Source organism: Anoplopoma fimbria, chromosome 19, assembly GCF_027596085.1.
Source record: "Anoplopoma fimbria isolate UVic2021 breed Golden Eagle Sablefish chromosome 19, Afim_UVic_2022, whole genome shotgun sequence".
Taxonomy (NCBI): domain Eukaryota; kingdom Metazoa; phylum Chordata; class Actinopteri; order Perciformes; family Anoplopomatidae; genus Anoplopoma; species Anoplopoma fimbria.
Window position 1 is genome coordinate 1,829,011 of NC_072467.1, and position 13,350 is coordinate 1,842,360.

At 40.3% G+C, this 13,350-nt stretch overlaps 1 protein-coding gene across 1 annotated transcript in view; it reads left to right on the forward strand.

Annotated features, from left to right (window-relative positions):
• tln2b (talin 2b) overlaps positions 1 to 13,350 on the forward strand; it is a 76,281-nt gene that overhangs the window by 18,319 nt on the left and 44,612 nt on the right. The window contains exons 2-5 of the mRNA XM_054619266.1: positions 11,973 to 12,146; positions 12,237 to 12,334; positions 12,525 to 12,654; positions 13,339 to 13,350. The exon at positions 13,339 to 13,350 is cut by the window's right edge and continues 144 nt beyond it. Coding sequence (XP_054475241.1) covers positions 12,011 to 12,146; positions 12,237 to 12,334; positions 12,525 to 12,654; positions 13,339 to 13,350 — 376 coding nt within the window. The 5' untranslated portion in view covers positions 11,973 to 12,010. The remainder of the gene's footprint in view (positions 1 to 11,972; positions 12,147 to 12,236; positions 12,335 to 12,524; positions 12,655 to 13,338) is intronic.

The following is a 13,350-nucleotide window of genomic DNA, read 5'->3' on the forward strand; positions in this document are numbered from 1 at the left end:
TGCAGAATAACTCCCATGTCACTCCAGCAAACATGCACCTGCTTGATACACTTGAACGAGCCGCATGTGCAACAGCCTGGCAGGATGTCGATGGATGTTTGGGGAATTCATCAAACCTCTGTCTCCCAAAGCCCCATCCCTGATAAAATACTACTTAGATGCAGGACTTATCCTAAATTCTATGTCTTTAAACCATTTATCAAAATACATGTATGCTAATAACATTCACCTATGTCTTAATAACATTTATGGGTTGGTTACATCCTGGTGTCTCTGTTGTTGGTTTGTCAGATCGCTTTAAATGTCAACCAACTATTCATGAACACAAAGCTTTGCACAGCCGAAATAAGTGCTTTTGAGTTTTTATGACTCAAATAATATAGCTTTCACATTTATTATTGTGCAGACACAAAGTCAAAATCAGTTTACAATATGTTTTATTATAGTAATAATAGATTATAATAATGACTAAAGGTTTACACACCTTGATTTAAGTACGCCTGGCAGGAGGCACAGTATGAATTAAAATGTCTGTGGGTTGTGTAGTGCTTAAATTAAGGTTTGAATGTCAAAAGTATTTACTTCAAGAAAGGGATTAGTAACTGTGGACTTCTTTATGCACACATTTCACCTAGTCATACTTTTGTCTTGTATCATTTCCTTAGCATTTGGACAACCTTTCTCTGAACTGCCCTTCAAACCTACTTCACCTTTGGCCGAATTGCAATATCCTGTTCTCATCCATTACTCCAAGATTTATATGGTCAATGAGCCATCTAGCTGTGCTGGCTATGAGTCTGGTGATGGGCCTTGCATTGAGCTGCCAGGGAGAGTGCATAGAGTGAGTGAGTGAGTGCAGTGTGTTTGTCTGCATCCACATAAGATGTTGTGCATCCAACGGTCCCTAAGCTCATTACAGTAATCAGGTTAAAGAGAGGGAACTGGGGAGCGCTTGGCCTGTGGCATGCTTCCTCTGGACTTCCCCAGTGAGATGGAGAACCTCTCACACAGGCTCCAGCTGAGCTACTGGGACTCTCACCCTGCAGACGCCTGCTCCTAATGATCGGCTCCGCTACTTCTGTTTGTATGAAACCCACGCTGGGATATTCAGCTGAACCCATGCTGTCATAATGACCAGCTTGTAATTGTAAAGCCCCTTCTGACATACGGCCATTCTTTTCTGAGTTTCTGATCCATTTACTGTGGTTCACACTCATTTAGTAAATAGTAAATCCGGCACTGTGCAATTTACTGTGTTTTTGCACTGATGAAGCATAAATGATGACGAACCGATGAAAAACAGATGAGACTTTCCTTTAGTTTACCTTCACAAAACTGCAGAAACGGCAAAGTGACACTCCTTAAATGGTGACTGTATTTACAAATGTTGCAGACTGTGTATGGGAGAGGTCTTTGTTTTGCTTTTGTAGCTTGCATTTTGCTGAGTCACAAACATTGTGATCCAGTTGTAATTATAGTGTCTCTTTTGCATTTTGCCCTCCTGTTGGTGCCCTGGTTTTATTTAGCACAGAGTGAGTACTTCTGTTGATCTGGAATAGTGACAGTTTGTCTCTTTAAACACTGAGTATGTGTTACTATTGAAGAAACTTCAGTAACCATCTTAGGATCCACTAATGAAAGTCAGGGCGTATTATCATTCATGTTTTCTGCACTGCTTAGAATAGGCCCCGTTTTTTTTTCTGGTGCCGACAGAAGTCACCTGACTTGGGAATTGTCCAAAAAACAGGGTTGCTATGGTAACCAGCAGATGTGGAGCATGAAATAGTGAGCCTGTGAGTCCTTAACTAGGCATGGCAGCCCCCCTTACATGCTCCACTCCGTATCGTGTGGCTCTTCTATCTCAGTACGGGTCCAGCTGCATGATGTGTCCAGAGGTGGATCGCTGTGTTTCCCATCTGTCCCCTCGGCTCTGAGCTGGAAGCGTTCGCAGAAAGAATTTAAAGTAGTCAGCGTGATGCTTCTCGTCACTCGACCCTGTTGAACAATATGCTAAGGATATCCATGTTGACTGTGGGTGGTTAGTTGACCAGATGTTTGTGTGGCGGATTTAAGCCAGAGATGTTTGTTTCTAGTAATCAAGAACACTTGGACATAGTTTAGGGTTGGAAAGAGGGAGGGGTTTTGTGTCCCTGGTTTTACATTCTAGTTTGTCTCACTTGATGATGTATTACATGTCCTAACCAGATCCCAGCGGTGGAAAGTAACCGCTGTTGTTTCTGTGAGTGGTTATAATTCAATATGATAATTTATCATCTTTTTAATGGAATCATCATGATGAAATCATCAGATGTCATGATATACAATTGGATCATCTCAATTGATAATAATAAGCACATACTAACAAACATTTTTCAAAAATCTGTTTTCTTTAACTAAAGTCTTTAATTGAATATGAAATACTCATTTTTTATTTTTGAGTTCTTCATTTTCATGTGTTTAGTATTTAATTAACATAAGAGTATACAACACTACTTGCCACATGTTTTAGTGTATTTACTGAATTACCAGAAAACATGTTATTTGCTGATATAAATCGTTAAATGTACATACGTATAATGTTTAATCCAACTTTTTGTCCTCGTTTCAATATTCGAGAATGCTATCTTATAAAGAAAACATGCTCACTGTTTCGAAGAGAATCACAATCAAGTGCTTGTCGTTACTATGACTGTGTTTATTGAATTAAAAAAAATGAAATGAAATTTGTTCTTCTCTCAAATGGATATTCCTATGGCAAAGCACAAATGAGTGAAATGCATTAATCCTAAATAGCACCTCTCCTCACTGTTGCAGTAGAATGTAACAGAAAAACTATCTTGTTAAAAACACGTATGTCTTTGAAACTTTCTTCAGAAAAGTCTTCCAATTTATCGACTGGCCTCCTGCGCACTGCCTCAGCTTGAAGAACTTTGTGAAGTGTAAAGTATTTGTCAGAGGGAAAATTGTTGTCCATGCCTTCTCTAGCCAATTTAAACATTTGACTCTCCAGTGCTTTTAGTCCTCGCTGAGAGAAAAACAAAGCTGCAAGGAGTCGCACAATGATACTGCGCTTGGAATGCACTCCCAAGTTAACTGAATAATGTCTTTTTTTTCCGGTTTGCTTTGGCCTTACAAAGTTTGCTCTCAACTCACTTTTGTTGTTCGTTTTAGATGTTGACCAATCATTTGTCATTTTGAAAGTGTCCTCTACAAAGCTGGTTTGGTTCATTGCGTGATTCTTGCTTAAGTGTTTTCTTTGTACATTCTGTCTGCCTTTCTTTGTTCAAATAAGTCTCCTCCACTACACTGTGGGGATCAATGCGCTGGTAGACAATATCACAGACAGTTTTTCATTCTCACAGTGCAGCATGTTACATTATGATTATCTGCAGAACCTTCAACAAAGCACTTAAACTGAAGTGACACTTTCACAAAAAGGTATTTTCATTTTTCAGACACGCTCTATCAAAGTGAATCAAAGTCAACTCCCTCAATCTCTCTTTCTGTCGAACATTTCCATGTACTTATGACAGGATAGCTGAGAGGCCTTTCTGGATGAAACCCAGGATTCTACAGTATAGTCATGTCCTGTGTACAGATATAGCAGCCTTTGACATTGCCAAAGCTCCCTCTTTGACCTTGGTGGCTCGACATTTAGAAGCTGACTTTAGTCAAAGTCCTGAAATCACTGCAGAGTGCACCCTACATCCAGATGACCCTGGAAGCAGTTGCAACCGCGGCCCTGAGGGCAGAGTGGATGTGGCCGCCGCTGCTGCTGCTGTCCAGCCTTATATGTCCAGGAAAAGGTGGGCACAGCAGCAGCCATGGCAACTGTGGGCAGGAGCTGCTGATCTGGAAACAATGGGCCAACAACATGGCCTCTCTCTGAACCTCATCTCATGCAACAACATGGTTTCACTCAGCATCAACAGGAGATTTTATTGTTACAGAGACCTCTTTGATGTGGTTATACTTTAACATCTTGGTAAGTGGTAAATCTAATGCTCCGCTAAGCTTACTAAGAGTGCAGATAATAAGACGTTGTGCACGAGATAATAATAGGAACTGCATCTCACGATTAAACTGATACGTCTGCTTGTGGCGTTCTTAGCTGAATGTTTGGTTTTGCTTTAAGAGCCAGAACAGCGAATCTCCGCCTTCGTGTGTCAGGTTTCTCCCTTTACAGCTTGCCAGAGGATATAAAATGCTGATAGAGTCCCTCTGTGTATCACGCTTTTGGAGAGGAGCCAGTGTATGTTCCGTTCCGCCGCTCTTGATACTGTAATCAGCATGCTGGTGGTAGAAGGCAGTCTGAAGTATGAGAGAGAGGCTCATACTTTGGGAGGCAGCGCAGACCTTAGATTGGATTGTCTCCTGATTTACACGACATGACACTTCAGGCAGAATATACTGATTGTGGGAGCCAGAGGTGTGTTGTCTAATACTACTACTCAGGCATAAATAAAATATATAATATTAGTTTGGTTTGTGTATATGAGTGTTTTTTATGCACACTAACTCCCACATTCCCCTCACCTTCTACCTATTGTACTGTATTTACTTCCCTGTGATTTGATGTACAGTTGATACAATATTGTGTTCATTTTTCACATGTTTAGTCAGACTCCGTTGTATGATAAAGTATTTTGCAAGCTGCCGCCTTTCATGAGGAGAGGGCTGCATCAGTTTGATTTTGTTGCATGGTGTAGCGAGCCATATCAACGCTGAGAGCGGGTTTGGCATCTTAACTGTGACCTTTTTGTAATTGTGATGCAATGATTTCACCAGCCTTCTCTTCGTCTGCCTTGTACTTACATATTCGTGCACTAATTACTGTCAAGTCTGCTGAGTCCTTCCTTGATACTCTTTAATCTCCCTGTGTCTGTCTGTCTGCATTTGATGAAATAGCATTTCAATTATGTCATACTGTGTTGCTGGCACCTACAGTGGTCCTACTATCTGGATGTTTAGTACACAGTAGAAACAGCAGGCTAATTACTCTAAGTCTCCATATTGCTTTGAGACACACGACTGAAGGAATCTATAGGAGGGCACTCTTTTAGATTTGGTTTGATTTTGCAATCTGTTGAAATTCAATCCTTTTTTGGGTAGATGCATACTTTATCAGCCATGAGAAATAGACATTTGATGAGGATGTAGTGATGCTGAATTAGAAATAGTCATTCAGTGTAATAACAAAATTCAGAAACATTCTGTACAGCTGTTAAATGGTAACTGAAAAGATGTTCTGGTGTTTTACAGATGTTTTACAGATCTGATGCTCATTATTCATGGGATGGTTCGAATTATTAAGAAATGAAAAAGAGGCACAATCGCTTAAAAATAATTTATGGAAAAGTACAAGCCATGGGATTGTAAATGTCTGCCTCTCACATAGTGTCATCTCCTTAGTTAATAGTGATATTCTGTGATTGGTGGGATCCATAGAGCTGATTACACTTCACTGATGGCACACAAGTTCAATCTCAGACGACAAGCAAACGTGAGCTTCCAGGTCAGTTTGTCGATTAACAAACAACACACATGTCTATAGGTACAAAACACATCTAAGAGGAGGGAGAGAAGGCTGATTTAAATCATGTTCACTGTGCCAAACACTCAGGAGTTCCTACAAATTAAGGTTCAATTGAAGCTGTCCTTTTGTTTGTTTCTGTGAGAAAAAACTCAAAATGCAAATGTGTGTTGGTTGAGCTGTAAAACACATTTGCAGTGACACTAGTTTGTTATCTACTGTATTTTGGTTAATTATGGTTATTATGACACAGTGTGTTAGCGCTGATGTATTTCATTTGACATAGGTGAGGTTGCCCTTTATACTACAGTGTATTATATGTTGGTTATATTATAGACTATTTAACAAAAATTGGAAATCTGTTGCATTTTTTCTGGTTTTAATTATATGTAATTGAGCAGAATAAATGGCTTCCACCTTGAACATACTGTGGTATGTTGAGATCAAACCATCCGTACATATGCAGTGAACAGTGTGTAATGGCAAAGCTGTGCGGATTGAGTGGTTAAGGCCACGTGACAAGCACCACTTCAGTCTTTTAGTCTCATTGTAATCATAAATACAGCAATTACATACCCACATATACTGTGGTGTGAAAAGAAAAATATCACAATGTTAATAAAAGAGAAATTAACCCATAGTGGGTTTAATTTGTGAGATCCGGCCTCATTCATAAAAAAGATCACTTCACTAATACTGAGAGTATTTGATGGGAGGTTTTATAATACATTGTTTAACTAATGTTTTATAATAAATACAATATATTTTTATCTTATTTTGTATCAAAATATTCTTTGGACTCAAATTATTTTTAATATTGATTCCAAACATGTTACCTGTTTCATATCATTACATCACTTCGTCTGGCGTAGTTTTCAGTGTGAACCAGATGCAGGGTAGTGGACGTCATACTGTTAATGTTCTTACAGAGATTTATGGTTAAAAATATGGTTGATAATGCTAATTGAATCATTGTGGGCTGAGTCCTTTGTTGTTTCAGGCTGATCTGCATCCATCAGTGTATGTAATGAAAGAAAAATGTTTGGGCAACATCTGTCTGAGCCACCAGTAACCACACCCCCCCCCCCCGACTGAGTGGACTGACTGACTGACCGACTGAAAGACTTGTTCATTGGTTGACTGACTGCAGCTGTTGGGTGGAGCTCTCCTCCTCTAGTAGCTGTGTCAATAGTAATGTTACTGAGCCAGGTACATTTGATGCCCACTCCTAAAATCTCTCAATTTACTGAAGGATTTGCCATCTAATCTTCAAGAATTACAATTTAAGAATTAATAGAACATCCTTAATCTGCTACTATTGTCAGTTTAGTGAATAGCATTGTCTTTAACGAGCAGTAGGAAACAGTTACATTTGTTGCACTGCTGCTTCTGCTCTGGATCCTTTTGAAACGGTGCTGCTGGAGGACGCTCTACTTCCCTTGGATATTTTTAGCGTAAGAGGAGCCGCTCTCTCCCTCCCCGCGACAAGGGCAAGATTCATAATTTCTGTCAGCATCCATACCCTCAAATTGCATTACAGCGGCAGAGTGTGTCGCCCAGGAGCAAAGCCTGCAGTCCAAAGACTGGGTCATAGCGGCAAGGCTCATTTTTAATTGTGGCTGAAAAAAAGGAAGTCACTGTAACTGTGAGTGTCTCTAATTTTTGAGCATGAGTTTGATGCCTTTTAAAAATGAACCTCTGCTTGACTCACACTGTATTAAGTGAAATAATACCATGCAAGCCACTTATATTATGAGAACTTGTTTATAGTAATCCTGGTGAATTTTAAATGGCAAGGGTCGGCCCTGTGATCGTTGTGTTCAGCTGGAGCAATGATTAATTAATTTATGAAACCTATGGAGGAAATGATAATGGTGAAGGGCGAAAGCCTTTGACTTATTAATTATTTGAATTCATTCAGGTAGACTCCAGATTCAGTGGGTGTTCTTTGCAAGTAGACGAGCACAAGGATATCTTGATAAAGAAAATAATATAGTTTCTGCAAGGCATAAGAAAGTGGACATTTGGCAATGTACCAACGGGAGTGCTTAGTTTTATATCTAATATCTGAAAAGAAAGTGATAATTAGTGGAAATTGTGATATTAAAGCAATAAAGAAATAACTTCAATCGTTGTATTTTTGCACCTTCCACACCTCGTAAAAGAATAAACCTGTTCCATCAATAATTATTTTGGCGGCTTAAGAATATTTGACTTTCTGCATCGTTGTACCATAATCATATCATCCTCATATTATTAATGTGGGGAAGGCAATCTGACAGAATGACGTCTGTCTGGCCCCATGTTGCTACTTGTGTTACAGCCCTGGGCTATTAAATATATGTATAATAATTTGCTATATGGTAGTTGTAAATCATGTATGCCTCACACTCATAATAAAGATGTATTTATGATGATTTATGATTGGTTAATGCCTACCTCTTGTGCGCTGTTAGTGCTCTGATTCAGTAAATGCAAATTTGGATGCGAAGCGGTGAAAATGATCATTAGATTATTAGATTTAGAAACAGCTTTCACATCTGGTGGAAATGACACACCTGACCTTGGCACATCTCTCTGTTGTGGAGTTGTACAGAAATATAGCGCCTGGGTTGCATGAAAATTGGATTTGAATATGCAAATGATCATAACAACAAGCCTTGTTTGCTGTTATTGTGACCCTTCATCGTCTGTGTTCCAGGAAAACGTAATGGTCTCCAGAGACATACTGCTGTCCTGCATGACCGACCTTGCTTTGACTGAGACAGGGAGAATATAAATGGCTGATGTTGTGCTCTGAGTGGCAGTGCAGGATGTAAAGAGGGGAAAAAAAGAAGGTGTGGTGTCGAGCAGTTTAGCAAACTCGCATTTTCTCAACTCACACATGCTTTAATCCTGCTGTTCTCAACAGTCCTGAGAACTGCTGAGGTCGGAATTACTCTCAGCCCTCCATTCGATGCCATCGACATACTACATGCTTAATTTAAACAATAATAATAGTCCACCAGGCTGGAGATAATACAGCCAATTCAGTGAAGGCAGCCGGCATTGTATTTATTGCTTCTTCACTGGCTATTTCAATTAAGCTTTGGGTTATTTTTCCAGAGTGGCTGTTTGTGTAAGTAAGACGAAATGTCTGCATCTGCATCTCTATTTCGGTCTCTACTCCCAAATGCTGCTGAAGCAGAAAGAGTGTACAACGCCTTGTTTACCGGGGAATCATTACTGTTCCTCCCGTGATCTCAGTTTAATGGGCTGACCTTGAAAATCCTATAACAATGTGGGGGGATGGTTTAGATTTGCTGTTTTAAGTATAAGGAATTACCTATGAATTTGTTGTTATTTTCCCATCTAATGTAACTCAAGTTGCTTTCTATTTTCCTCTGAATATTCTACAGTTCATTTTGAAATGAATAAGTAACCAGCACAGGTATTTGCACTGTCCTCATGGATCCTCGTTTGTTAAGAGAACATATCTTGTATTCCAAAAAATACAAAGTATGAATTGATTAAAGAGACAATGGCACCTTGACATCTGATTGGCAGCGGACAGTCTCTCATAGTATGGGTGCAAAATGCTGTCCAATAATTGCCATATGATTTTTGCAGTGAACATGTTCGAAGCAGATGTAAAGAGCCTGCATGTTTCACCGTTTGAAATCATGGCTGTGGCTCCATGTAGCTCAGGCGTATCTCAGAACAATTGATCTTGGCTTTTGTTGTACTCTGCATGTCTTACATCTTCCCGTCCACACTGCATGTAAAACACACAAGCATTTACTCTGGTATTGATTACATAAAAACCACAAAATTGAGGCACCCCTGTACAGCATTGTTTGCACGGTGTCATTGAAAGAATGTTATTCTTTCTCATTCACACCCTGTTGTGTTCTGGACGCTCACTCTGCTTAACGTGCTTTGTTATATTGGAAGATTTTGGAAGACTGGTCCGAACAAACTGCTCAGGCCTGGACCAACGCTGTTGAAGTAATCCTCCTTGGTTGTTGTGTGATGGACTGGTACAGTGATGGCAGCAGTTGTTACTCTCGGGCTCTGTGCCGCTGCTGATATTACAGTCAATCACTAGAGCCGTATCCTCTCCAGATGGCTCCTGCCTTCCCTGGTCTCTATTGAATTGTCCATGTTTGGCTGCTCTTTGGCCGTTTTCATGTCTTAATATTTAGAGTAGTGGCAACTAATTCAAAGCAGGACTCTTTTCTGATGGACTAGTGATTGTCATGGGAGATAGTGTTTTGAAATGACATTTTTAGGTCTACCTGGTGATATAGAAAAAGGTAATAAAATAGATAAGGCTCAACAGATATCATTTAAGTGTTTCTCATCGCTCCTCTCTCAGACATGGATCCTCCTACTGTAAAGCAGAGCTAATGAGGAGCTGTCTGCATTGGAGTGTTTGCATGAGCATCGTAGTGAAAAATGTGCTCTCACACTACTGTAAGCTCAGGGATTATCATTATCCTCTTGGGTTTCATCATGTGGTTTCTGCAGTGCTTATGCTCTGAAGTGACTGATGCTACTCACAACAGATACCAAAGTGACTGTTGCTCTAGCAGTAGACAGACTAATTATTAGCAAATACCCGTTGTCAGAGGTAATATAGTTGTTTTGGCAGAGATGTACCTGCCGTCTAAAAATCTTGCAAAACTTCTACAAAAATACAAACATCCGTTATCCGTGAGTCTATATTCCGAGCGCATATGCAGCCTGTCGTGTTGTCAGTCTGGTCTCAAGCTGCTTGTCTAGAAGAAAGTATCTGCGGAAGAGCTGGATGACAAAAACACGGTGGGGCTTCTCTGCCAGCCTGTAGAGGGGACAGCTCATGCAGCGCCATTACCCCTTCTTCTTTGTGCTTGTCCTTCCCACTTTGTCTGAGGAACAACTCAGGGAGGCATAGGGGCTTTTGAGGAGGAACCCATGGCCCCGATAGAGCCACAGTCACAGGTGGGCTCATTCACAACTCCATCATTATAGAAAATTCACCTCTAAGATTTTCTGTGCTCAGGCTCAAAGGGGCCTATGGATGAGCTGTGAATTCTGAGCACAAGAAAACTCTTTGTTTCCAAGTGTGGCTGAGATCTGTATCGTGTCAGTGTGAATACTTGAACTTTTGCCATGGAAAGAAATACTAAAATTCTTTTAGGGTTGAAGTAGAATTTGGAACACAGAAAAGCTGAAACAATAAGTAGATTTATTGATTAATTCTATTGTGATAATCAATTAGTTTGTCATTTTTACAAGCGAAAAACACACACATTTCCATTCCTTCCAGTTTCTCAAATGTTTCCCAAGTCTTCTATGATATTTATTCAAATATATTTGTGTTGTTGACCATTGGTCAGACAAAACAAGCAATTTGAATATGGCAACTTGGGTTTTGAAAAATTGTGAAGGGCATTTCTCACAATATTCTGATATTTATGGACAATTATTCAATTAATGGAGACTGATTCATTGACCATGAAAATAATCATTAGTTTGAGAGCTATATTATAATACTATAATAAACAACAGTTCAGAACTTGAAGTTGAATCTATGCTGATATCCTCATCTTCTCCGAGATAGATTGGTCAGCTTGGAATGTGTCACAGAAAAATTTAATAACTGGATTTTAGGTCTATAATGTGGTTAAGAATGAGGTATAGATGGCCCTATTTATCATGTTCATCCCTCCTCCTGTTGAAGCCAAGGTCGGAGAAGAGGAGAAACGCTCTGCAGTATCAGGTTCTTTCCTATTTTTGCGCATATGAGTCTGAGAATATCTGAATTGATTCACCCTAATTGCAGTATGTGATAAAACACCCACTGATTTGTCTCACTGTGGAGTCGGCTTCTGGGGCAGAGTGCAAGCCAGGAGAAGAGCGAATAATGATGCAGCGGTGGAATGTCATTTTCTGTGTTTTGACTCAGCTCCTGTTATTGCTGACGATTAGAGAGATTTGCACAAATTTGCCTTTTGCTGCTGAAAGGTTATGTCGCTTGCCTTGGTTCAGAAAACTCTGCACACGCGCACACACACACACACACACACACACACACACACACACACACACACACACACACACACACACACACACACACACACACACCGCAATCAGGCAGAGGCTCCCCATGCATTTAACCCTTTAATATCAGCAGATCAGCAGGGAATAATGATAAGCTGCTGATGCGGCGGTACGGCCTAATACACACATTCAATTTTAAATGTCAAAATGTCGCCAAGACGATGATTGTGATGATTTCTTCTGTGCTTTGTGATGTTCTATTTTACATCTGGGAGTACCTCTTTACACTTTGTTTTAAAACAGGACATTTTAATAATTCCTTGTTGATAAGGCCGTATATTTTAGGATTTTAGCCAGCAGTATGACTTTAAACACTCGGACCCTTACATTATGTTTCTACTTCTGTATTTTCCAGGTGTGTTGGTCGGTGAGGCCATTAAACTACCTACCAAGATGGTGGCTTTGTCACTAAAGATCTGCGTACGCCAGTGCAATGTGGTGAAGACGATGCAGTTCGAACCGTCCACGCCTGTGTACGACGCCTGCAGGATCATCAGAGAGAGAGTCCCAGAAGCCCAGACAGGACAAGGTTGGTGGATGACTTAGAAAAATGATATTCACATTAATCGACATCTATATGCATTTACATTTGCATGCTGTGTTTGACCGTGTTTTTCAGCGTCAGATTATGGCCTCTTCCTGTCTGACGATGACCCCAGGAAGGGAATCTGGCTCGAGTCTGGAAGAACCCTGGATTATTACATGCTGCGAAATGGAGTAAGATTAAGTCATATAGTTTGGGGTGGAGAACTGTCAGTGTAACTTATTACCTCTTAAAGTGATTTACATTTCTAGAGGTAACGTAGATATTTATGCCTCGCTGCTTGCTGGGAGTGATTGTGGTTTACTGCCGAGAACAGTCAGGGGGGTCGTGGATGTCATTGTGCTTTCTCTCCTGTCTTCTCAGGATGTTTTGGAGTATAAGAAGAAACAAAGGCCGCAAAAGATCAAAATGCTGGACGGCGCAGTCAAAACCATCATGGTGGACGACTCAAAAACTGTCGGGGAGCTGCTTGTCACCATATGCAGTAGAATAGGTTAGTGATATCCTCCAAGTAAGGCTAATAGGAATCTTGTCAAGCCATTGTCCAAAGCTTGAATTATTCATCTCAATTTTATTTTTAGTCCGAGCCATACCACTTGACTTCATACTGAGCTGCATTATGTTACTGTGTTATTACATGCTATTGAGTACATATTTAAGCAGAAGCATTTGTTAAGTACTTTGGAGCATTCATGTATGCTTGATAAAGTCCTAATCACTTCTGAGCACGATGAGCATGATTTATCAAGCTAAAACAAGCTTGTTTCTAATAAATGCTGAAGTGTTCTTCCTAAGGCCCTGAACGCGCCATCCTTTCCTGTCACAGAGGTGTTCCCTAAGCTGTTTATTTCAGTTATAATGGGCTGCCATCAAGCTCAATTGGGTGAGGAGGAGAGGGGTGTGTGCCTGACAGATAGCTTTATTGGAAAATGTTTGTTTGGAGTAGGTCTTTCTGCTAGGCTTCTCCTCCTCCTCAACTCCCATTTTAGTTTGCTGGCTCTGTGCCAGCTTTCCTTCACTTCTGTTTCAAAGCAGAGAGAAAGAGATTAAAAAAAGAGAGAGAGCGAGTGCAAAGAAATAGCAGAGACGCTTTTTCTCTATCACAGCACTGGTTATCAGGCCGGTTTGAAGCATCTCCTCCTCTCAGAATCCCATGGATAACTTGTGCCCTTTTCAGGAATCACCAACT